Genomic DNA, 25,000 nt, shown 5'->3' with positions numbered 1-25,000 from the left:
CAGCTCAGCTATCTAGAGGGGAGGCTGCTGGTGTCCTCGCTGACTCGCTGCTACCTCTGTGATACTGACCGGTAAGCAAGCATGGTGTTTACCTGTGTGACCATGCAGGAATTACCATGCAATAACTCCTATTGCATAGCAGATTCACTTATTCCAGGTTTTAGTACAAGCTAGATTAGCCACAGTGCATAGGTAACAAGCTCAGGTGTGTCGTATTAAACTCGCAGTAAAAACTGGAATGGATCAAACTACTATGCAAAAGGAATCTCATTTCCATCCCTGATTTTATATATGATTTGCTAATCTTAAAACTGAACTGACTTTCTTTAATTTAGTGTTTTCTCTTCCCGCTGCAGGGAGAAGTTCTGGCGGATCGGGAACAAGGAGCGAGACGGGGAGTACGGCGCCTGCTTCTTCCCAGTGGCCCGGAATGCCGGGAGCCCACAGGCACTGATCTACTGCGCCCGTCCTGGTTCGAGGATGTGGGAAGTGAATTTCGAGGGGGAGGTCCTGAGCACTCACCAGTTTAAACAGCTGCTGGCCTCTCCGCCCCTGCCCCTCATCACTCACAGGTAACCCAGACAGCCTAGGATAATGTCTGTGACACTGCTAGTGTCATCACACACATATAAAAAACATGCATGTGTTTTTCATAAAGGAATATCCATGTTCTATCGAAACCCAACACAGGGATGGCAATAAGACTCCCATTGCATAGCAGTTTGATGCTTGTTACCTATAGACTGTGGCTAATCAGGCTCCTAGTAAAACCTGGAATGGGTGAAACTGCTGTGCAAAAGGAATCTGATTTCCATCCCTCTAATTGGTCTTGCTATGTTTGTTAACAGGTCCGAGCCGCAGTATGGAACCTCACCCTGCTCTCCTCAGTCAATCTCCTTCCCCAGGCTGCTGTTTCTCAGGTACTGGTTTTTACTCTGATTATCCCCAGCATGGTGCAACACCCTGCAGGATCCATGCTTCTGATTTACTGGAGGTTGTTTTCTTTGCAGTGATCAGTATGTCCTGACCTGGACGGAGAGAGGAATCTATGTCTTCTTGCCTCAGAGTGTTCAAGTCCTGCTGTGGAGCGAAATCAAAGGTTGACAGCACAGTCTTTCTTCCTTATCCTCAAGCAATGTTACGTTTAACACCAGACTTTGAATTGCCAGTTTGTGGTTCACACTTCAATCATGCCACCCTCGTTGAAGGTGATTTCTAGTCCACTAGTAGTTGTTGCAAGACTGAAGCATGAACCAGAATTAAACTTGACGACTTTCTCATGAAAACAAGGTGTAGGTCTTGTCTTGACTAACCTTATAAAAGACTACCAATGTATTTTTGCACGCCATTTTTACAGTTTCCCCATGCTTTTTTACCCTTGTTTGCTAAGCTTTTACTAGGGTACACTTTTATCAATCAGTGCATTAACTAATATTATAGCCTGAGCTCTGCATTCATGTGTGTTCTAGCTCTAGGGTACACTTCTATAGGGGTAGTCAATGCATGGTATAATATTTGTATGTGTGCTTTCTCCAGATGTGCAGGATGTTGCGGTGTACCGGAACGAGCTATTCTGTCTCCACGGTGATGGGCGCCTCTCCCACCTGTCGCTGATGCCCGTGGAACGCTGCGTGGAGCGTCTCCTTCGCAGGGAGTCCTGGGGCCTGGCCGCCACTGTTTGCTGCCTGTTCCAGCACGCCGTGTCCCCCAGCAGGGTGTGTTCATCTCCCAGAGCTCTCGTTACACTCTCCATGCACCAAACAGTAACCTCCGCTTGTACCTGAAGATTTGCCAAGACGGTGTTTCTGTTCTATAGCCCTTTTAAGTGCTCTGGGGTATTCCCAAGTATCTGATATGCTCATGTTTTTTAATGCATTTCTTTCTGTGTAATGTTTCCCCCTGTTTTCTTGCTTCAGGCTCGTAAGTCTCTCCCGATCGACCGACTCGAGCACCTTAAAGGTCAGTTGGACAGCTCCACCCAGCACGAGCTGATTGGTCAGCTGGAGGAAGTGATCTCAAAGCTGGAGCCCTTTGACTCCGCCTCCAGCAGCAGGAGAAGCAGCATTTCCTCCCATGTGAGTCTGGCTCCTCTCCCTGGTACTGAATGGCAGCTGGAATGACAAACAGCAGGAGGGGGTTGAGTGGGGGGATGGGATGGGACTGTCCCGGTTCAGTCTTGGCTGCTGTACTTCCAGGTTGAGAGCTGATTGCACAGTTTTTCTGCAGTGGGATTTCATGTCTGCAATCTCTCTCTCTCTCGCTCTCTTTCGCTGCTCGTTTCAGGAGAGTTTCAACGTGCTGGACTGTGGGATTTACCGAGTGATCAGCAGGAGGGGCAGCCAGTCGGATGAAGAGACCAGCTCCCTCGTCAGCCAGACCTTGTCCGAGGATGAGAGGCTGAGGGAGTTCAATTCCGCCCAGGAGGAGGAGCCACCAGCAGAGCATGGTAAGGGGTGGCCATGGCAACGGGCTGTCTGAAGGAAGGGGGCCGGCTGTCTGCAGGGTCAGCCCCCAAGATTTGGTACTTCCGAACTTTTGTACCCTGAGATTAAGTCTGTCTGGCTTACCACCCCATTGCTCGCTCCCACACAACAAACAAAAAAAAACAAAAAGCTTTCCAGCCAAATAAAGCAACTGAAATTCTGACAATGCCTGCTGTTTATCTTAATATGTTTGTAAAAATAAAACCACATTACAATAAAAAAAAAAAACCATAACATTGCATTTCCATTCCTTATGTTTTCTCCCTTTTGTTTTTCGTCAGTAGTAGCTGTTCCACTGTCTGCTGCTTTCCAGCTGTTGTCATCATTATTTCATTCATATGTGTTTCTGTCTTATTTGATTTGATTCATTCACAAGCTGTGTTCCCATGCTGTGCCCACTCCCTCCTCCCCTCCAATCCTCCACTCTCAGACACCCCGCCCCCCCCCAGCGAGCGTGTGGAAGCCGATCGGACCGACCCCCTCCTCCAGTTCCACATCCCCCTGTCATTCCGCCCCACTCCTCCACGTGTCGCCCTGCAGGCTGTCAAAGACAGGTAAGGGGCTCTCCGTTTCAAACCAGAACCAACCATCACCCCCCTTTCTCTTTAGGAGCACGCTGTAGATCTGCAGCCAAGTTTCCCATAGTAAAGGCATTGCAAACTGTGTATAGTATTACAAGGATGGAAATAAGAGTCCCATTGCATAGCAGTTAAACCCATTCCTGGTTTTACTAGGCATTTAATGAGTCACACCTGAGCTTGTTACCTATACACTGTGGATAATCAAGCATGTGGTAAAACCTGGAAAAAGGTAAAACTGCTGTGCAATAGGAGTCTTATTTCCTTCCCTGTATTACTATGGGGAAAAGTAAGGAAAACCTGTATATTTTGGGATTGATTTGTGAAGATCTTTACACCAAAATGCAATTTTTGTGAACGTGTAAGTATAAGAAAAATGATTTGTTGTATAGTGGGGGTAAAGGCATTGATGAATCTGAAATCAGTTCTCCCTTGTATGAAGTCCAGTCTATCCATGTTTGTCACACAGTTCATGTTTAAACATCTAGTTACTGACTGATCAATAAAACAGATACATTGCCAGTAGTGTCAGGGAGGTTGCTGCACAACATCACTGCTGGTAAGCGACCCCATACACCATAAAGTCCATTGCTGCATTGATCAGGCACTAATTGGATACAAAGCTTTTAAATACTTTTTGCATTAATATAGTGGGATTTTATTGGGGACAGAAATTTTTAGTTGTGCACTTATTTGTTTATTGCCTGCTGTCGAATCTATAGGGGGATGTGATACAAACTCAATAAAAAAGGGGAAGTGATGATTTTATGAATATAGATTCATCTCATCTCATGACCTGCAGCTGAGTTTCGCTCAGGTGGTTAAAAACAAACTAAGACTTTTTCACTTCCCGTTTCTCGCACGCACATTTTTTCACAAAGAAAGCTGCCCATGGAGCTTTGTAAAGATTTTGATAGTACTTTCATTCTGGCGGATGCAGAGTTACACTTGCTTGATAGAGCTGCTGTGAGGTAAGAGTGATTCCTTCAGCTTTCAATCCTGGGTTAGGAGGAGAGCCAGTAAGCAGGGCTCAGTGTTGTAATATAGGGGTGATCTGAACGAGCTGTAAGTTTTCTGATCCGTTGTGTAACCGGTAGGCTTCTCTCCGTCTCAGAGCTGTATGAAAGGGAGAACACGCTGATGCATTTTAAATGTGTTTTGTTATTATTATTATTGTATTAGATTGCTGTATGTACTATCTTCAGTAATAAGACAAGAAAGTAACTTTAGGAAGTAAAACGGACGTTCCTTAGTGTTTTCACTTAAAATGTATAATATTGAAAGCTTGAGGTGGCAATGATGGGGAATTCACAAGCCTTTAACAGTACTTGAAAGAGAAAACAAAACACCCTCTATATATATATATATATATATATATATATATATATATATATATATATATATATATATATATATATATATAGTCTCTGCTGTTATGCTAAAGTGACAGCATTGTTGTAATGCCTTTGTGAATGCCTCTCCTCATTAACCTGCTTGTGATGCTCAGCAGTATCCTTTTTCCTCTCCAGCGTGTCCAGCTTCATGAGGAAGACCACAGAGAAGATCAACACCCTCCAGATGCCCTCTGACCTGTGGCCCAAACCAGACGGGAAAGAGGGGGGGCAGCCGTGTGAGGCCGTAGTAACCGTGGTAACCTACCTAGAGGAGCAGGAGCAAGAGTTGAGTAACCGTGACAACCCCCGGCTAGCAGAGGGAGTTCACCTGGGAGCCGGGTTCACTTCTGAGCTGGGGCCCCTGTGTGTAGTGAGTTTTGAAAACTCCACCAGTAATGATCATCGCTGTCCGAGTTGGCTTCACTGGAGTGTTGGCGGTTGTTTGAGGACAGTGTTTGCATAGACAGGGCTTGGAGGTCCTGAGTGCATGAGGCCTAATATAAACAGCTGATCAGTTTCATCCAGTTATTTACTGCCTTTTATTTTGGTTAGAAATCCGAATTTAGGGTCGTCGTCGTTTTTTTTTTTTAAACAAGCTTTGAATTTCTTGGGTTCTTTTTAGTATTTCTGTGTTTTCTGCTCTGTTCCTCAGGGATTGTACAGACAGGCCCCCTGCTGAGGAGGATGAGCTGCGGGGCCTGAAGGAGGCGACAGCGCGGGCAGTGTGAGTGTTGTTAAAGATTCAAACGGCGGCTCTTTCTGTGTAGGCAACAAGGGAACTTCAGCTGTAATACTGAAAATAAAGCTGCCTTCTGAAAATCAAAAGACGGTTTTGTCGAAACATGCCTTCACTTAAAAGCATAGCTCTTTTGCACGATAACTTCTATAATGAGTTTAAATGATTGAGTGTTTGGAAGTTGGTTAGCATGCGAGTGGATGGATTGAAAAGGTGCATTTATGGACCAAGCATGGTCTGGAGGTGGGAACTGCTAGATTACCCTCAAAAGGTATTATCCTTCAGGCAGACAGTGACAGTGGTGAGCGGTTAGTGAGTCCTGCTGGAGAAATAAAATCAACAAGTCAACTCTGCGAAGCAGGCTTACTTGCAAGGAGGTCTAAGTGAATTAATGCTGTTTTGTTGGGTTTGTTTTCTCCTTATCTTTTGTACCACAATGAAAACTAACACATTGCACATGTAACCCTCCTCCCCAGGGCCCAGCTCCAGGACCCCCTAGTCTTGCTGAACACAGACAGCCTCCTGGAGGTCCTGAGAACTTGGCTTCCAGCGCTGGAGAGAGCCTGGGGTCTGCCGGAGGACCATGCAGAGAGAGGAGGGGAGGTGCAGAGTCCTGTACGACACTGGGGGGACGCAGTGGAGCCAGCGTGTAACCCACAGGAGCATGCTTTGCGAGGGGGGGAGGACAGCATTGCTGCAGCGGCAGAAGGGGCTTCAGGGCTGTCAGGGGAGCCAGAGGACAGCAGGGAGCCTGGAGACCAGATTGAAGAGGCAGGGTGCCCTAACCATGGGGGTGCCACGGATCCCCTTGCAGCCTTTCTGACCAGCCCGCAGGAGCATAGCGGGGTGTCTGAAGATCCAGGCACTGACCCGGGAGAGACCAGGCTGGAGGGGGAGGGCTCCAGAGAGTGTGCCCCAGCCCCCCTGGTGTTAATGCGAGTGACTCCCCCTTGCAAGCTGCCCCTGGAGCTTCACAGAGACCTGACCGAACTGGCCACGCTCTGCTTGGAGCTGGGCTGCTTCCACGGAGACGGGGCCGCGCCCTGCCGCTTCCTGCACGGGTTCTTCTTCCTGCTTGATCTGGAGCGGGCCCGGCGGAGCTGCCTGATGCGATACAGGGACTGCCCTGCTGTGTGGGGAGCTTACACTGCCGGGCTCAAGGGTAAGGGCTCCTTCCTTTACACAGAGTGGTGCAAACCCCTCCCTTCTACTCTTCAGCGTTTCACAGCCAAGTGGTAGATTTGGGATCCTCTAAGACCAGGCTTGACAACATTTTGAGATCAACCAAAATACAGGAATTTTCTTCCTGGCTATCGTCCTTAATGTATACAACACTCAGTTTGTCATTTAACTTAGACAGTTTCACCAGGTGGCGTTAACTCACCCGACTGGATTGTTCTGTGTTCCCTTCCCAGAGCTGACCCGGTCCAGTCCTGCTAATGTAGTTCTGGAAGAAGGGGACCTACTGAAATCCCTGCGGTACCTGAGAGCCCAAGAGCCCTGGGACGCAGCCCAGCTCCTCGCACACCTGTGCAGGTGAGGAGGGGGTGGGTTATTATCTGCTGAAGCCGAGTAATAGATACAGTATACAAACTCAAACTGCAAGTGTGTGCTTTAAGTGAAATTGAGCAAGTGCAAAAGATTTCTGAACCTGCTGTACAGACTGAATGTATATGGACCCTTTGCAGGCTGTACGAGAGGCATGGAGAGCTGGCTTTGAGATCCTTTGGCCAGTTCTATCCCACCATCATCCCCGGTGATGTCATGGCCCTGTCCAGGGGAAGCCCCGCCCACTTCCTGGCTTACTTGGACAACCTTGTGAAGTGGAACCCTCCAGAGCAGAGGTAAGGTTCTGGGGAGCAGTGGTGTGCTGCGTTACAGCTCCACTCATGAAGGACCCACAGCTTACAACAAGCGCTTCACCCCGGAGACGGAAAGAAATAAACAGACCAGGAGTTTCATTCACTGCCTTATAAGTTGTCCTATAATTTGTTTGTTTTAGAAATGCGCCAATGACAATTTGAGGTAAATAGCTTTGAGAATCTGGTCCAAAGATTTAAAACAGCTTTCATAAAACCTGAATGGTTTTAGTTTTGTATCTTCAAAGATGTATTTTTCTCCTTTTTTAAGAAAATGCTGTGCTAATGACACTGGAGGAAATAGCTTTGTGAATTCCGCCCAGTGTCAGATTAGTTTTATCATTTATTTGTTTTTGTTCCTCTTCAGGCTGTCTCTCGTTGGTTCTCTCCTTCAACCGGAATCCCTGCGTCAGGATTGGCTCGAGCTAGCGCTATCCCATGATGCCCCACAGCCAGTAGACACTATCAGCCCTGACGGAAACCCCAGGTACTGAGCACAACAACTTTAAAGCCAATTGTATTCTTTATTTTTTTTTTGTTTTGTAGATTTAGAAGAAGAGAGTAATGTTAATGAATCCTGTGTGGCTCAATAGTTCTTTCTTCCTTCTTCTTCCTCCTGCTCTCAGGTCCCGCTCTCACCTGTTCTCCTGGGGCTATGGGCAGCTCCTCTCCCTCCTCCTCAAACTCCCAGGAGACCTACAGTGCAAGGAGAAGATGGCAGAGACCTGCAGATCCCACGGGTGAGTCAGGGAGAGCCAGATTGCAGAGCAAAAGAATGTACTTTTGCAAAAATGTGTAAACACCAAAGCTGAAACGTGAATAATAATGCCTTGATGGTAACATAGAATAAAATGAAGAAACTGTTCTAAGAGGCTGGTTTGTCCACCGTGAGAACTCTCTAAGATAATGACCTGGTACCCATGTGTGCTGCAGGTTCTGGACTGGCTACCTCTACCTGTGCTGGCAGCTGGAGAGAAGGACAGAGGCTTTCTCTGTTATCGTTAGCCTGGATGACATGGGTCTACTGGAGGGACCAAACGGTGAGACTTTTTACACAGAGATGAAAATAACACTCCTGTTGCATATCAGTTTTACTGTGAGCTTGTGCCTAAGTAAGAAGCTCAGGTGTGTTCTATTAAACTCATATGAAAACCAGGAATGGATCTAATCACTGTGCAGTGGGAGTCCTATTTCCGTCCCTGTTACATGCAAAAGGGGGGAGCAGGTTGGGTATTGGGCTTCACATTATAGGACTAGAACACTGGAACTTTTGTGATTTGTAGTTGTACTGTATCTGTAGACAAACAAATGCTAACATTGCGACCGTGGTTCTGTTCGCTTTGGGGGGAAAACTGGGGTTGTTAACCTGGGTGTCATACAGTGTATACATTCTGATTCACTTCAGACCAGATTTACCAGGGGCCAGATTGTTCAAACTGCTGGCACTTGGTCAGGATTGGGCAGGGATGGAAGACTACATAGCAGTTTGATCCATTCCTGGTTTTAATATGAGAGTAATAGAACACCTCTGATCTTGTTACTGATACACTGTGGCTAATCAACCTTGGAATGGGTGAAACTGCTAAGCGATGGGACTTACCTCCATCCCTCCTGGGTGCAGGGATAGTGCCAGATTCAAGCCCGAATATGCAGTCCCCTGAATCCCCCATCTCTCTCCGGTCTGCAGGTGTGATGCCAGAGACCCTGGAAGAGTGGAAGTACCTCCTCCAGACCACGCAGAGCAAGGCTGACGAGCCCGCCTCCCCTTGCTCTCCGCACGGCAATGGCCTGGCCAACGGCGGCTCTGATTGGTCCAGCCACGTCAGCCTGGAGAACGTGACGCTCCTATTGGCCAGGACGGTGGGGCCGGACCGGGCGCTGGCTGTGCTGCAGGAGTGTGGGCTGAGCGTGGAGCTGTCGGAGAGATCAGCGCTGGTGTGTGAGATCCTGAGGATTGCAGAGAAACGGCAGAGGTGATTCATGTTCAGAGAGCGCTTTCTTAGGGGAGGTTCAGCCTCTCCTCATTTCTTTCTGCCTTCTCTTGCCAGGACCCCCTTGTAAATGAGATGCATACCTCAAGGGTTCTATCCTGGTTAAATCAATACATTTTAAATGTTGTTTTAAAAGGGAGGCCAGTAGTCCTGCATGAACTGATTTTACTAGGTTTTTATTCTGATCAAGCGCTCTACGGGTTAGGGTCATTGGTATCGGACAGATTGATTTGCCACTCAAACCCAGGCAGCTGCTGCTTCACTTGTTTCACTCGGAATAGTAAATCAGCCTGATTGACACCAGTCACCCTCACCTGATTGTCAGCACCTGATTTCTGTGGAGAGCTCGATCCTAAAAATGGGTTCACGCGGCACTAGAGCCCAGAGCAGTTCCATGTCATTTAAAATCAATGTGTGATTTTTAAAACAATTGATCAGACAGTTGTTGAATTTGGAGCCCTGACAAAACCCAAGAGAACTGGACCTGTTCAGATCATCTGAACAGCGGAGGAAGTTTGGCTGGACCCTGATCTCCCTCGTCATGTTTTTCTATCCTGTCCTGAGTTTTGTTTTTCTGTGTTTCAGGGCCCTGATCCAGGCGATGCTGGAGAAGTGTGATCGCTTCCTCTGGTCTCAGCAGGCATAGCGAGAAAAAAGCGCCTTCCGAGCAGGGACTGTCCGAGACTGACAGACGCTCCTCCCACCGTGCCTCGGCATTTAAATTCGGTGACTCTCGCCTTCATGGCTTGATAGCGCCTGAAAGATGCCCATACTTTTCTCCTTGTATAAAATACACCAGCTGTATTCTCTCGAGTACTGTGTGTTTTATGGCAGTGTGTGTTAATTTAACTTTCTCGATGGATTCCTTTCTTAGTTTTTTGCGAATGCTGACTTTTCACCCGGCATACTGAGCCAGTCTGTAAACTGCTATTGTACAGCACGTGCTCCTTTACCAGGAGTGACTTTGATTTTATATAAATTATTAACTACAGTATCGCTTGTAGTGCCCCTTATGGTTTTTATCGTATTAAAATGTGTTTTACAAACAGTATTTAAGGTTAATATTTGATCTCAGTATTAACTGTACAAGCTGATTAGTTGTAGAGTGACAAGGAAAGGTTTAAGAAGGCTTGCAGGATGGAGGCATATTGTTTATTGTATGATGAGAGAATATGTCACTGTTGTTGAACACTAGCGTAAAGGAATTACCTGTTTCAACTACCTGTTTTTTTTTTTTTTTTTTTTTTTTTTAAATACATGCATTATTTATAATATATTAATATAGTTCAAACTGCGGGGAGATGGTTGCATGAAGTGAAAAAAAAAATAAAAAATTGTTCTTAAACACTGTGTAATGTACAGAAGTAAGTCGCTGTCAAATAAATGAATGAGACATTTAAGCAACATGAAGAATTCTTTATTGGAGGGTATTGTCAGCCTGCTGTACTGCATTCAGAAAAGCTCAAACATTAGAGTTCTTTGCAGTTTCAGTCATGCAAATGTGCTGAACCTGTTCTTGTTTAAATGGCCTGTCTCCCAGGTGACCGGTTATATCTTTGATGCAGAGGGCATGGATAGTTAACAAGCTCATGTGTGTCTTAATAATCTATAGTAAGACCAGGAGTGGATCAGTCTGCTATGCAGTGGGCATCTAATTTCCATTACTGAAACTATGTGTACTGACTTTTAACAGAAAAACAAGTGTGTTAAAAATAAAAAATAAAAAGGCATAGAAAAAGTTTTTTGTAAGAATTTGAGACTTCTACAACTCTGGATCAAATTGCACACGTGCTGTCGAACAGATCAGGCCGACTCGGCTGTCTGCGTGGCTGAGGTTGAAGACGCTCAGTGTTTCGGAGGGAGGCCGGCTGGTCTATAGTCGGTCACTGGTTTTTTGTACCTGATCACTCCCATCTCTCTCCGGGGCCTCTCTGAGCTGCTTTGGAGTTCCCCGGGGCATGAAAGTACTTGTCTGCACCAGTATAACTGGCATCTACCATGTTCCCATCGGCTTACCCCATGTCATAAGCCCTTGTTGCAAAAAAAAAAAAAAAACAACCAAGAGATTAAAATATCTCCTAACTGAACAACCTTTGCTTTCCACCACCATGCCCATTTCACAGTGGGCTGTATTTTCAAAGCGTTAACAGCAGTCTTTAATTAACTCCTATTGTATCCCTAAAGATGATCAACACCACAGACTCCCTCTCGGTGCCCTGCTTCTTGAACAATGTGAGTTTTCAGTATTGTCCTGGTTTACTCACCTCCCACTGCTTGGGTTGGGTACTTCTACCACTGAGTCTGGGCTCCAAGAACAAGACACAGCTTCATTCTCATAGTTGCCAGCGAGACAGAAACAGACAGAGAGAGAGTTTAGAGAAACATTCCTGCAGCTGCAAACCCTGGAGCCTGGCACGCCTGTGCACTGGCTCTCTTTCTCCCTCACTACTGACTAGCTGTGGTACTGAATTTAGAGTTTTAACCCTAAAAGAACCAGACTGCCATACCCATTCCCTGGCAGTAATAAATAATTAAAATATGAATCTGTAATAGTTCACAAAAAACCTTTTAGCATCTTTGAGGGTAGCCAAGGGGCTTCATGCTCCAGTTTCAGAGGCCTGCTCCCTCTTCTCTGCCCTTTCTTGCTTTGTGAATGGGATCTATCTGTTGCCATTATATTTATATACTTCTTTATTCAGATATAGCATCTGGTTAACAACAGCTGTGCTGATGGTCCCAAAGAGGAACAGATCTGCTTAAACTGCTGTGCAATAGTCCAAGAACTGAAGAAGCAACTACATCGGCACCACGTGATCGACTTCAGTTTTGCAGGGAACATAAACATATATTCCACCAGGCGGCGCTACTTCGCTACACTTCTGTACAATCTACCCTGCTCGCAGGCCCTGGGGTCCATTGATTGCGCAGACTGTTTTGGCACTTATTAGGACCCGTAGGTTGCAATCCTTAAAAGTGTACTCGGGAAACAAGATTGTGTGCGATTCACCAAGGAGGGATTTTCAAACTAAAAGCTTAATCCACGTAGATTTAAAAAAAAAACAAAAAACAAAAACAAACAAAAAAACAACTAAAATAATAATAATTAATAAACAACAGAATAGAAAAGATCGCACCTGTCACGTTCGGAAGATACGTTTAACCACTTGCTAGATGGGTAAGAATAGTTTGCTTTTCAATTACATGTTAAGAACGTATCGGTAATATTTTCAGTATGAATGCATGCATAGGTACTCAGCAGCCACACCGAGATGCAATGTTGTATTTGGAAAGCATTTAATAGATAAGTTTGGTTTGTAGTCAATTTTGAAAACGTTAACTTTCCAGTATGTGGTTAAAAACACAAAGGATGGCACGTTTCTAGGTCTACACAGCAAATGCACAACTGTAATGTTAATAAAGCTAGCAAGTTGCATGCCCGTTTTGAAACCGAGTTACTCTTGGTTGTAATGTAAGCAGGGTTCTGCTTTTAATCTACATGCAAGAGGCAGATCGTCACAAAATCTCAGGGCTTGTTTACTAGCCGCACAGCTGCAGGTCATGCAACACAAAAGTCCTGCCCGTAATGTGCAAAGTCTCCAGTTTAATTCGGAATTGTAGACAGAGTTGTAAAGCTCTCAAGTTCCAGAAATCACAAAGATGGCCTTGCACAGTTTGCATTTGCTTTTTAAGCTTCGTTCACAGCACCCAGGGACATTGTCCTCGTGTTAACGTAAAAGCCCAGCGGAGGATTGGACCCGCAGGGAGATTTGCTTGTGTGTCTCACCTAAGTCACTGAGAGTATGTCATCTCACTTTAGCGGAGTGTTGCGTGGGCAGCATCCATGACGTGTCACACTGTAGTTCTCAACTGGTTCAATGAAGCAATTTCGAACAGGTTTGTAACTAAGACCTTATAGGAAGCTGTGCGGTCCAGTGGGCTTGTAACCAGGTGGTACCCGGTTCTGACTCATTGTATGAATCCGAGCAAGTCACTGAAGCTCAATCTTTCGGGTGAGACGTTGTTGCAAGTGACTCTGCATCTGATGCATAGTTAACACACCCTAGTCTCGTATCTTGTAAAGCGCTTTGTGGTGGTGGTCCACTATGAAAGGCGCTATATAAAAGCAATATAGGATTAAGATCTGCTGTGCAAGGGTGAGCTCTGTCTCACACGAATGTACAGCTGTGTTCATTATAATGTAACAATGCAGTGCTTTCGAACGAGTCGGAGGTTCTGCTAATAGGCTCAATTAAAAATGAACAATTTGAAAAGGCTGCTGTGGAGTTTTTTTCTTTGATTAATTGTGACAATGCTGTTAGCACACGAGAGCTACCACATGCTCTCTTGATCCTATTCCTACAAAATTTTTAAAAGATTCTTCTGGTGCTAGTAATACCCAAATTAAAGAAAATGAAAAATGGTTCAGTTTCCCCTGGTTTAGTTCCCTCAGCTCTTCAGGTAGCTGTGGCAAAGCACAGTGTGGACCCTAAAGTTCTCAATAACTATGGGCCTCTCCAATTTACCATTCCTAGATAAGGTTCTAGAAAGAGCGGTTGCAAATCAATTACAAACATTTCTAATTCTTAATGGCGTATCTGAGACGTTTCAGTGCGGTTGTCATGCTGCACATAGCACTGAGACGGCCCTTGTCAGGGTTGTGAACGATCTGCTGATAAACTCTGACTCGGGCTTGCCATCAGTATTAATTCTTCTTGATCTAAGTGCTACCTTTGTTACTGTAGACCACGCCATCTTATTGAATCGTCTTGAAAGCACAGAAGGTCTGTCTGGCCTTGTCCTATCCTGGCTAAAATCTTATCTTTCTGATAGGTTTCAGTTTGCCTGTATTGGGGAGGTAAAATCTGAAAGGTGTGAAGTTGTCTGTGGTGTTCCACAGGGCTCTATTCTAGGTCCTTTGTTATTTTTATTATATATGCTACCATTAGGTGATATTATCCACACACACGGAGTGAACTTCCATTGCTATGGAGATGATACCCAGCTATATCTGTCCCTAAAGCCGGGAAACACTTCTGCTGTGGAGTTACTTGTTGCTTGTATTGCAGAGGTCAAGTGTTGGATGTCTCAGAATTATTTAATGATAAATTCACATAAAACAGAGGTTATGCTTGTGGGCTCTCAACCCAGCTAAAACATGTGGGATTACAGGAGCTCATCCGTGGTAATCTCTCATTAAATCTTAAACTACAAATGAAAAATTTGGGGGTTGTCTTTGATCCTGATTTATCGTTCGAGACTTATAGTAGGGAAGTTACAAAAATACCTTTTTACCATTTGAGAAATCTAGCCAAAGTTAGACCAATTATTTCTGTATCTGATGCCGAGAGACTAATGGATGCCTTTGTTTGTGTCTAGAATTGATTACTGTAATGCAGTTCTCTCTGGCATCCCAAAAGGTGTGCTGTCTCGCTGACAGCTTGTCCAGAATACTGCCGCTAGAATTCTGACTAAAAGCAGGAAAAGTGAGCATATTAACCCTGTTTTAGCCTTCTTGCGCTGGCTCCCTGTGCAGTTTCGAATAGATTTCAAGATTTTTCTGTTAACCTGTAAAGCCCTAAATGTATTGACACCTAGTTATTTGCAGGAGTTACTGACCTTGTATCACAGGATGTGAGCTACAGGTTATTCCTAGGGTCAACAAAATTAACACAGGAGGAGGGGCTTTTTCATGCAGAGCCCCTCATTTTTGGAATGCCCTCCCTTCTTTCATCAAGGAAGCTGGGACTTACAGTTTTTAAATCAAGGCTGAAAACATGCTTTTATAAAACGGCTTTCTTATCTTAGTGGATTTTAACGTAACTTTTAAATTTCTGGTTTTTATGAAAAAAAAAAAAGATATACTGTTTTTTTTAAATCTGCTGTTTAACACCTAGCAGCTATGTATGTGTGACGTGCCTGGGGACCTTTATAGAAAGGTATTGTGGAAATCTTTTCTGTTAATGTACTGCACAGTGCTTTGTGGTACTTTTGTATGAAAAGCGTTATATCAGTGTAGTTAGTAAATAAATAAGGACATTATTGAACACAGGCCTGGACTGGAGAGTCAAGAATGCACTGCCCTTTGTCTGGTGTCTTAAGGGGTAAGTAATACTGTGTATCCTGAAACACTGAGGTTAAAAAACGGTATACTGTGGAAGGGGTGTGGGTACAGACAGATGTAATTGAAAACACCTCACAGGTGCCCAGTTTTATTTTAGACCAGTTCTTGCTTTCTCCGGCAGAGGGCACTGTTGACCGTGGGCTGCCTATCAACGATGACAGACAGCACCACGGAAATACCACAGCTGGTAAGCAAACAGCAAGTGCACTCGCAGGTGCTCAAAGAAATAATAATGAAAACAGAAGGCGAAAAGAGCAATGGAAAATAAAACAGTAATAAAACTACAAATAAAAGGTGCTGCACTCGGCAGCGTTATCCCGGTCGCCGCTACCCGCACGACCCGGATCACCGTCCTATTCTGTCGGCTATCTAGCCTGCTCTTTTACAATACGCCGGGGTCTGCCCAAGGGTTCCCCGCTCTCTCTGTCTCGCTCTTTACTCCCGGCTGATTCCCGGTCCTGAATCAGAGCTTCCGCACTCTCGGCTCGTCTAAGTGGGCAGACCTGAGGAAACAGCAGAGCATTTTTTATAGGGCTAGCACTCTGCCAAGACTCGCCTCTCAGCCATTCAGAGTGGGGGAAAGTCCACACACCTACCTTCCCACCTCCCCGTGTCACTGCCATGACTCACAGGCGGTTGTTGGAAGACTGCCGCCCTCTTCCTGCAGTACTGTGAACACGCCAGCAGAGTCAGCACAGATCTCTCCCTGCTACATATATTATAGATTTCTCTCTCCTGCTGCATCTGCATGTTTGTTTCATTCCATAATCTGTGGTGAAAGTAAAACCACATGTTTGTTCTGTGCTGTTAAGCTTCCAAGTCACTGGGCTAAAACATATACCATTTAGTTTTGTTCTGCTTGATGAGTACATTTTTGTATTTTTATTATTATTATTATTATTATTATTATTATTATTATTATTATTATTATTATTATTATTATTTTAATGTGGTGTTGTGCAATACTGTGCACCCGTTGATGAGTTGTGTTCTCTCCCTCTTTCCCCAGAGCGGAGTGATGTGGATCGGGGTGATTCTGGGAGCAGCTCTCCCAATCTAGATGGAGTCCCTGGATCTCCAGGGATGCACAGGAACCCCTCGCCCCCTCCCAGCGAGGGAGAGGAGAGCGCCGAGGGAGACGCCATCGGAAACACAGTCTACAGCAAACACTGGCTCTTCAGCACCCTCACCAGGCTCATCCAGGTAATACCTTCCTTTACAATGCTTCAGCTTATACAGCTAAACACTCGATTATAATTCATTATCACATGGGTGGAAGTAAGACTCCTATTGCATAGCAGTTTCACCAATTCCAGGTTTTAATATGTGCTTGATTAGCAACAGAGTATAGGTAACGAGCTCAGATGTGTTTTTATTAAACTCGGTGAAACCAGGAGTGGAGCAAACTGCTATGCAATGGGAGTCTTATTTCCATCCCTGTTATCAATACTGGCCATCGCTGAAAGCATAGGTCATGCATAGCAGAATAAATAGAAAACTGAACAATCCTACACAATTTAGCGATCCATCACTCAAAATTAAAAAATATAAGGCAAAAATTATAAGAAATCAAGTAAAGTAACTGGATGAAGACGCTAGCCAAGATTAGAATGCAGCATTTTTTTTTTAGTGATGATCCTATGACTTTTGTGTCATGGGCTATACCAAGTGAGGCCCGTTTCCAGCATCCTGTGAGCTGTCAGATGGGTTTTGCTCCCTGATTTAGGTGGTGTCGGATCAGGAGGGCGGGTCAGGAGCTGGAGACTCGGAGGCACAGCTGGACTTGGACGAGGAGGTGGAGAGTGAGATCTGCAAAGTGTGGGACATGTCCATGGACCAGGTGAGGAGAAGGACAGCGGCAGAAATGTAATCCCTAGTTATAATTACACTGTCATTCAGGTGTTGGGGTGCTTAAAGAGACACATTACAGGTTACAAGAAGACCAACACTCACTTCACATCTTTAATAAGAAAGAAACAATCCTTGTGTGTTTACTGTTGCTGCTGTTTGTCGTCTTGCTGCAGTGTCTGGATTGCTAGTTCCAGTTCTGCTGTATATTGTGAAGTGCATGCCATGTCATCTCTGCTCCTGCAGCACAATCTATCCTCTGTTCACACGCAGACAAGCTGACAGCTTCTCATTGTTTTGTTTTTAGGATGTTGCACGTTTCCTTCAGGAGTTCAAAGCTGCGGACATCCTGCTGGGGGTCATCGGGAAATCCAGATCCCCGCGGCTGACAGTGAGTTACTCCCCCCACCCCCCCGCCCACCGCAAGGATTTCCCTCTTATTTCTGATTCACTTCTTTTGTTGCACTTTGCTTGTGATTCATTTGGTCTTTCACTTGTTTTATTTTATGTTAATAGACGGTATGCAAGTCAAGGCTGTAGAGAGAAACGCTGCATTCTGGTATCTGTGCTGTGGGTCACGTGATCTGATTGCAGCCTGACCATTGGACAGAGTTTTTAAACTGCAACACAGGAAGTGATTGGATACCAGGAAGCAGCAGCAGCATTTAATCTGTAGCGTTGTCTTTTTAAGTATTTGTCTTTGAAGACCAAAAGAACTTCAGCAGGAGAAAAGGGAACCCAGCAGGACAGAGTTTCTCAGTCTGTGCTCGTTATTTCACCCCAGCCTCCTTGCTTGTCTCCTGACAGGAAATCTGTGTCGGGGTCCTCGGGAATATCGCCTGTTTCCCAGAGACCTGCCAGTCCATCAGTGGAAATGACGATCTGGGGTAAGGGCTGTCCTCACAGCTACACAGCTGTCATACTTCAGAAAAATGAAAACGGAGACTGGACCTGTTTACAAGAGGGTCTAAGAGTTAGCATCTAACCTAGACATGCATTCTTTTTCAATTGTCAAAACTTTGACTTTACTGGGAAAAAAAAGTTTCCGTGCTGTCTCTTGGGATTGTCTTGTTTTCCCATATCGGAGAGACCTGTCTGCTGCAGTAATTAAACCCGGACTTGTGAGGTACTAATATCTAGCAGGGATGGAGATAAGACTCCCACTGTATAGTAGTTTGATCCATTCCTGGTTTCACTATGAGTTTGATAAGACACACTTGAGCTTGTTACCTATATGCTGGGGCTGTTCAAGCACATAGTAAAACCTGGAACAGGTGAAACTGCTATGCAACAGGAGTCTTATTTCCATCCCTGTCTAAGCAGTGCTTCATTAATGTATGTAGGAACTTGACACATGCACTAATACAGTACAAAGCCTTCTTAATGTTTTCAGGTTTGGTGACACTAGCTCTCCTCGCATACACTGGTGCTGTTTCACAGCTGACCTGCAATGATGCTTGCTTTCCACAGGGAGGTGCTGTTGTTACTCCTGGGAGACTCAGACCCTCCCACCCTGCTGGAAACAAGCAGGTGAGATTTATTTTCATTGCACTGCATGTTTGCTCCAAGGGAACTGGCCTGTCAGCTGACTCACCTTTCAATAATTCTATCCAGTACTGTGCTCCCTCTATATTTGATAATTCGATAATTCACAGAGTTTGAGTTTCACAACCATGGGTCCTTGATTATTCCTGGACAACTTAGTTTTGTGTATTGACGTCATTTCTAACATAGATGGGATGACAGATACACTAAAACTCAAAAGTTCAAAAATATATTACATTTTTTTTAATGTCCAGTTTCAATAAAGTTAGGCTAGATTCGAGTTCTGGTAGGATATTTGTAAAATTAAGTGTTTATTTATCTTAAATATCTGGTTTTTAACCTGGTGTTGCTTGAGTTATGGTATTGATTAATAATAATAATAATAATAATAATAATAATAATAAAGGGGAACAAAACTGTTTCTGCAAATGTTTTCGATCCCATGGTCTCAGACATGTACTGCAGATGGAGAGAGATGAGTAGCAGAGTGTGTGATGGTGTGTTTCTGTCTGGATCCTCATCCTGTCCTCTCTTTTCTCCAGGCTGCTTCTCACCTGCTTGTCTCAGCCCAGCGTCGCCCCCTGCTGGGTGGAGCGAATCCGACAGCAGAAGTCTGTCTGTGAGAACCTGTGCTTCGTCATGTCCAGCTCCACCAATGGTAAGGTCCCCCTCAGCCCCCTTTACAGCAGCTACTTACATCACAGTATGTTGTTCTAGCAGTCTTGACATCTTTACTAAATTAAATTGTTTAGAAAAATATGCATTCGTGAAGCGAAGTTTTTCATCGTGATAAGGAGTTCTAGTTAATGTGTATGGGTGAATCTGTGCGCTTCTCCTTCACAGTGGACTTGCTTGTGAAGGTGGGGGAGGTTGTGGACAAGCTCTTTGACCTGGACGAGGAGCTGATGAGGAGCTGGATCGGGGAGGGCAGGGGGTCCCCAGCACCCTCCCCTGGACACCCCACCGCAGACGGGGAGCCTGCCAATGACACGCCAGCCCTAGGTATCGCCCCCTGCGTGCTGGAGGCTGCCAAGCAGCTGCGGTAAGTCGCCATGTGGCACCTAATTAAGATTACTTTGCCCCCTTTTTGGAGTGCATATCTACTTTCCAAAGAAGGAACTACTGTTTTCTTTATAAGGTTCGCAAGACCTTGATAGACTATGCTTGTTAACGGTTTTTGAAGGGCTGATGTTAAGGGCTATTAAAAAGCTCTCTTTAATCTCTGTATGCAGATCCGACAGCCCGGATGGCCTGGAGGTGTATATGCACATCCTGCAGCTTCTCACCACTGTGGACGAAGGCATACAGGCTATAGGTAGGACCCCAGGAACTGGAGACGGGGGAGATGTGGAAATAGACAAGTGAAAACTTTTTGTGAGACGTGTGCCTGTGTGTGTGCATGCGTGTGTGTGTGCGTGCGTGTGAAGGAAAAAAGAAATGAGCTCCTGGTTAGAACAGGTTTAGCAGAAGGTTGTGCTCTTGATAGATTTGGTTTTGTGGTAAGGCGGTGATCATGAAAAGGCTTTGAGTGGGAGCTCCCCCCTGTTTTTTTGCTCTATTCAATCCCCTGGGGCATGTGCACAAGCACAGCTCCATACAGGCATCCTTTCTATTCTGTTCAATCCTTGAGGGTTTGTTTCTCTCTCTCTCTGTTTTGACAGCGCCTCCATGCTGTGTTGGATGTTTGCTTTTCATAGCCCTTCACAGTGCATGCAATTATTCTGTTAACGTATCTTGTGTAAAGATGTCTTCCCTTATGGTGGACATATGACTTTAAAGTTAAACATTTTTAAATGCATGTTCTGTGGTTATTGAGATGAATTGACAAGCCCCTTCTCCCCCCTGTGCCGAACAGTGCTGTCTGTGGAGGTTGGCGAAGAGGCCTGGAGCCTGCTCTGTGACGTCGTTTGCAGTGACCTGTGCCAGCCCGACGACCCACCCATCGTCATCCACGAGCAGAAGACCCTGCTGGCTACGATCCTGGCTGTGCTGTCCGCCATGTTCGTGTGCCAGGCCCAGCACGACTACAGCAAGATGGACAAAAGTACGGGTCTCTCCCTTCTCCCGGGGTTTATGAGAACAACAGAAACTGAGCATTCAGGTCGAGCGCACTGTGTGGCAGCCATGATCTTTTAAAAGTTTAATTGTACAAACCAGCACTTAGTTAAAAAAAAAAAAAAAAAAAAAGCTAATTTTGTTTTTCCCATCGCTCTGTTCTGTGCCCCAGACCTGCCTCTGATCGGGAGCCTGATCCGGGTGCTGCAGTACCTGGGGGAGTGCCAACAGAGGGAGATGGAGAGACGCGAGCCTGGCAGCGAAGGGGAGGCAGACGATAACCATCTGAAGATCCTGAAGGACACCTGCTGCGAGTTCCTCGCCAACATCCTGACCGAGCTGCCCAAGGTACAGGGAGGTAGAGCAGCAGTAACACCCTGATCGAGCTGCTCAAGTTATAGGGAGGCAGTAACATCCTGACCAAGCTCCCCAAGGTACAGGGAGATAAGGCAGCAGTAACACCCTGACCGAGCTGCCCAAGGTACAGGGAGGCAGTAACATCCTGACCAAGGTACAGACTGGGCAGGGAAGCAGTAACGGCTCATTCCTCTGGGCTTGTCTGCATCAGAAAGCAAGGTCTGTTGCCTGTTGGAGATCGCAGAGTTTGTGTTTTAGAGGATGCTCGTTCGACATCGTGCGCTGCGTGTGTTTATCGATCCTGTGATTTTGCCCCCAGGATACTGTGTCTGAGCTGGTCCAGAGAGGCTATCTGAGTGAGGAGACCTGCTCCACCGCTGTCCAGAGCCTGCTGTCCCTCTACAGCACTGCTGTGAGTTATGCACAGAACTGCCCGTCTGTCTCTGTCTGTCTGACTGTCTTACAAGCCTAAAACCTTATCTCACACACACGATAATCTAAATAATGCCATGAATCTTACTGTTTGTCTGTCGAGCTGCAAATATGTATTTTTCACCCAAATTTGTTACCTATACACTATAGCTTATTAAGATCACGCGGGGGGAATGGTGCAAACTGCTATGCAATAGGAGTCTTCTGGAGTTACTTCCATCTTCTGCAGTTGCTGTAAAATGGGAATGCTGCATATTGCTTAACACTAGGTGCAGTTTATTAACCCACAGGTAACTCAACATCTGGTGAAACTAAGGCAGTTCTAGAAAGTGCGTGTGTGTGTGCGCGTCTCTGTGTGTGAATAAATGTTTTCCTAATCTAAGCGGCAGGCTGGTTTCTGATCAGGGTCTCTGTTCCCCCCCTCCCCTTCCCAGACGAGACACTTCCTGGCCGTGCTGTCGGAGGTGGATGAGAAGCTGGCAGAGGGTCTGCTGAAGGACTTTCCCAGCCTGAGACCCTGAAAGGGAGGGAGAAGGGGGGCCCCCCCACCCTTGGGTCCGGGGGTGGGATCCGGATGGGATCCAGATGGAATTCTGCCTGCCTGATCCCAGGACAGCAAGCCTGCACTGAAGAGAGATGGCAGGCAGGCAGGCAGGCAGAGAGGATCTTGCCCCTTTGCTAGCTACTATAAACTGTCAGAATCAGTGGTGTCCCTCTTCTGAGTTGCGGGGGTTTTATTATTATTTTATAAGTCCTGTTGGCATCACCTTTTGTGACACATGGACACAGGAACCAGATTTCTTGTTTCGTTATTTGGAGCAACAGAGGTCTAAAAGTAAATGAAAAGTTACTGTCCAGACCGACTTCACTCCAGGAAAGCTAGCAAGAGGAAGAAAAATCTCTTCAATTTAGTGGCACTCCATTAATTTCAATGAAGACCTCCGGATTCAGACAAGTTAGCGTTGCCAGTAGATTAAACGGGATATCTGTACATGTTTTGTACGTAGTGTCTGTTTTTCATTTTTTTTCTTCCCAAAAAGGTGAAATGGAGAGAACCATCTCTCTTGTTCTTTCTCTGTCTTGCTGCCAGCGCTTGCTATTGAAGCTTGTTCGGTGCATGTTGGTAAGCAAACTACATCCATGAGAGATGGCTCCTTTGTGCTATCAGACATTGTTTAGAACAATCTATCTTTTAAATGCTCTTTGAAAAGCTATTGCCTACATCTCTGGTCATGGACCCGCTTACTGTATAACAAGGAGAACCTTTTTTAAAAGGTTGGGATGTTTTCAGATGATACTGGGAGCTCTTTAAAGCCTGGAACATGAAGAGGTTGCTTAATTAAAGATTGCATTGATATGCACTTTGCTCTTTGTAATGGAAATCTGCACCGCTCAATAGAAAATGCAGGTTGGAAGGAGGGAGGGAGGGAGTGGAGGAGGAATGAAATGCTGATTGAAAATATTTGAAAAAAGGTACTAGATTGCCTCCACATCTGCCCTTTTATAAACATCAACCGGATTGAAAGCGTTTTATAGTTTAATGAATTCTCTTGCCTTATCATTACTGTGGATTCAGTCATACGTTACCACTCGCTCACGAGGAAAACGTGTATGTAGATTTTAAAACGAATTAACGGGAATGTTAACAGTTCCTCTGGAGACTTTTATGTAGTAGGCAGAAACAATAAGGTTTAGATTTATTTATTTAGGTTTATTGCTGCTTTGTAAAACCTATACAAAATGTGAAATGAAAAAGTCTAATGCATAATGCTGGGATGTGCAAATGCATTCCCTGTGGTCCTCCTGGTTTTATAGGTATCTTAAAATGATTAGCTGATTTAGAAGTTAAAGCGTGATTCATCCTGGACTAAAAACCAGGAGTCCACAGAGTTTGATATCTTAAAGAAAAAAAAAATAATAATTGGGAGGACCTCCTGAGAAAATAATAATCTGAGATAAAAACAAATCTACAGGACTAAAGTCACAGGTCTAGGTAAACATTCAGAGGCCTCCTGTTTCCGTGGTGATTTTTAGTCCCGTGTGAATCGGGCTCCAGTAGTTTAGGTTTCATGTGGAATACACATCAGAAGGACTCCGGACCTTGAAGACCATAGCTGTGCACCCCTGGTGTAATGCCTGTGAACATCATCCCTGGGGGGGGGGCGGGACAGCTCAAATAAGTCCACTATAAACTGGAGAGGAGGCTGGCTGTACCAATGGATTGCACTGCGAATAGAACAAATTACTGTGTCACATGTCAATCAGGGTCTTGAGAGCTCCTTACTGCCCCCCCCCCCCAGGCTGGTAATGGAGAGTGAGCGAGCGCTAAGAGGACCTGACAGGCCATATTATTCGAATTCCCCTGCTGTGCAGGAGTCTGTGCTGAAGGGTGAACAGGGAATCTGTACAAGGAGCAGGATCACATGCATGTGCAGGAATGTCTGAAGCCAGCGGCTATCAAGAAGCAACAACAAACAAAAAGGTGTCGTGGTTTAACTTTTTATTGAAATGTGATATGGGGCTGGGGACCACAAGATCCACGCAGTGGTGCTCTAACTGGCTGAGCTGCTGAGAACCCCCTTGCTTCTCATTTTGTAAACAACTTTTTTTTTTTTTTTTTTAAATGGAGGTAATTGAAGAGCAGTATAACCTGAAAATATTTTCATTTATTTATTGCATTTAAATAGAGCGTCATAGTGTCACAAAGCACTCTACAGTGGATAGCAGAAAAAAAAGAACAAACCACAATACACTTCTGTAGCATGTCACTCAGGCAACAATCAGACCATTCAAATAACAGTATACACATAATAGTAATAATATAAAAGTAGCAATTTGAAAATTGCATTAAAACCCATTTTTAGTCTCGATTTAAACTGTAAAGATCCCAGCTTCCCTGACAAATGAAGGCAGAGCATTCCATAATTTAGGAGAAAAGCCCTCCCTCCCGTGTTGCTTTTGTTGACCCGAGGAATAACCAGCAGTCCAGCATTTTGTGATATCAGAGTGCAGTTTGGAAATTAACCCTCCCCCGGGCTCAAGTAGGAAGCATTATTGTTTAGCTTGTCATAATCAAATCTTGTAGGTCATTTCCTTAGCTGGAGCGCCTCTATCTTATGTCAATAGGAAGATATTGCAGTTTACAGAAAAAAATGCCCACAGTTTTATTTTTAATATGACACCTTTCATTTTACGATAAGCAATTCACAAATACCCCAGTGACGCAAGAACTTTTAATAGCAACAGCTGTTTGTTTGCAAAATCTCATTATTTTACCTTGCTAGTATTTGGCTTGTTATTGTAATTGTTAGTGTGCGGTTCTGGTACATTTAGAAAAAAGTGTGTTTTACAGTGTAATGGTGCTCTCTATCTGAGTCGTGATCAACAGAAGCATGAATGCAATCCTTGTGCAGAGTGTTGGCAACACTTCATATCCAATACTAGAGTAACGTTCCAGCTCATGACAGCTCATCAGTCATGATGAAGAGATCACAGTGTAATTCATTTAAAGCACTTGCCATGCAGTGATGCCCATTTTGTGTAACAAATCTGTCATTTTTAAAAAAAAAAAAACAACTTTTAAATGGTAAAGTGTAATTTT

At 44.9% G+C, this 25,000-nt stretch overlaps 2 protein-coding genes across 2 annotated transcripts in view; both read left to right on the top strand.

Moving 5' to 3' along the window:
* The window catches only part of hps5 (HPS5 biogenesis of lysosomal organelles complex 2 subunit 2), an 11,736-nt gene extending 1,446 nt beyond the window's left edge, over window positions 1–10,290 (top strand). The window contains exons 2-19 of the mRNA XM_041239763.1: window positions 4–71; window positions 357–572; window positions 849–920; window positions 1,011–1,099; window positions 1,537–1,715; window positions 1,917–2,075; window positions 2,284–2,446; window positions 2,914–3,037; window positions 4,591–4,740; window positions 5,108–5,179; window positions 5,668–6,353; window positions 6,607–6,727; window positions 6,880–7,035; window positions 7,418–7,537; window positions 7,677–7,790; window positions 7,984–8,090; window positions 8,738–9,023; window positions 9,627–10,290. Of these exons, the coding sequence (XP_041095697.1) occupies window positions 4–71; window positions 357–572; window positions 849–920; window positions 1,011–1,099; window positions 1,537–1,715; window positions 1,917–2,075; window positions 2,284–2,446; window positions 2,914–3,037; window positions 4,591–4,740; window positions 5,108–5,179; window positions 5,668–6,353; window positions 6,607–6,727; window positions 6,880–7,035; window positions 7,418–7,537; window positions 7,677–7,790; window positions 7,984–8,090; window positions 8,738–9,023; window positions 9,627–9,687 (2,943 nt within the window). The 3' untranslated portion in view covers window positions 9,688–10,290. The remainder of the gene's footprint in view (window positions 1–3; window positions 72–356; window positions 573–848; window positions 921–1,010; window positions 1,100–1,536; window positions 1,716–1,916; window positions 2,076–2,283; window positions 2,447–2,913; window positions 3,038–4,590; window positions 4,741–5,107; window positions 5,180–5,667; window positions 6,354–6,606; window positions 6,728–6,879; window positions 7,036–7,417; window positions 7,538–7,676; window positions 7,791–7,983; window positions 8,091–8,737; window positions 9,024–9,626) is intronic.
* A 1,714-nt stretch (window positions 10,291–12,004) lies between these two features.
* saal1 (serum amyloid A-like 1) lies at window positions 12,005–21,932 on the top strand. The gene is made up of 13 exons (XM_041239840.1): window positions 12,005–12,216; window positions 16,172–16,365; window positions 16,889–17,002; window positions 17,318–17,401; window positions 17,818–17,897; window positions 18,481–18,540; window positions 19,098–19,213; window positions 19,399–19,597; window positions 19,788–19,870; window positions 20,411–20,599; window positions 20,783–20,958; window positions 21,287–21,379; window positions 21,834–21,932. Exons 1-13 carry the CDS (start codon window positions 12,213–12,215, stop codon window positions 21,918–21,920), a joined length of 1,479 nt encoding a protein of 492 aa, XP_041095774.1. The 5' UTR covers window positions 12,005–12,212; the 3' UTR covers window positions 21,921–21,932.
* Window positions 21,933–25,000: the final 3,068 nt, after the last annotated feature.

This window comes from Polyodon spathula, chromosome 57 (genome assembly GCF_017654505.1).
Source record: "Polyodon spathula isolate WHYD16114869_AA chromosome 57, ASM1765450v1, whole genome shotgun sequence".
In the NCBI taxonomy this organism is placed as follows: Eukaryota; Metazoa; Chordata; class Actinopteri; order Acipenseriformes; family Polyodontidae; genus Polyodon; species Polyodon spathula.
This window is presented reverse-complemented; position numbering and strand designations above follow the sequence as displayed.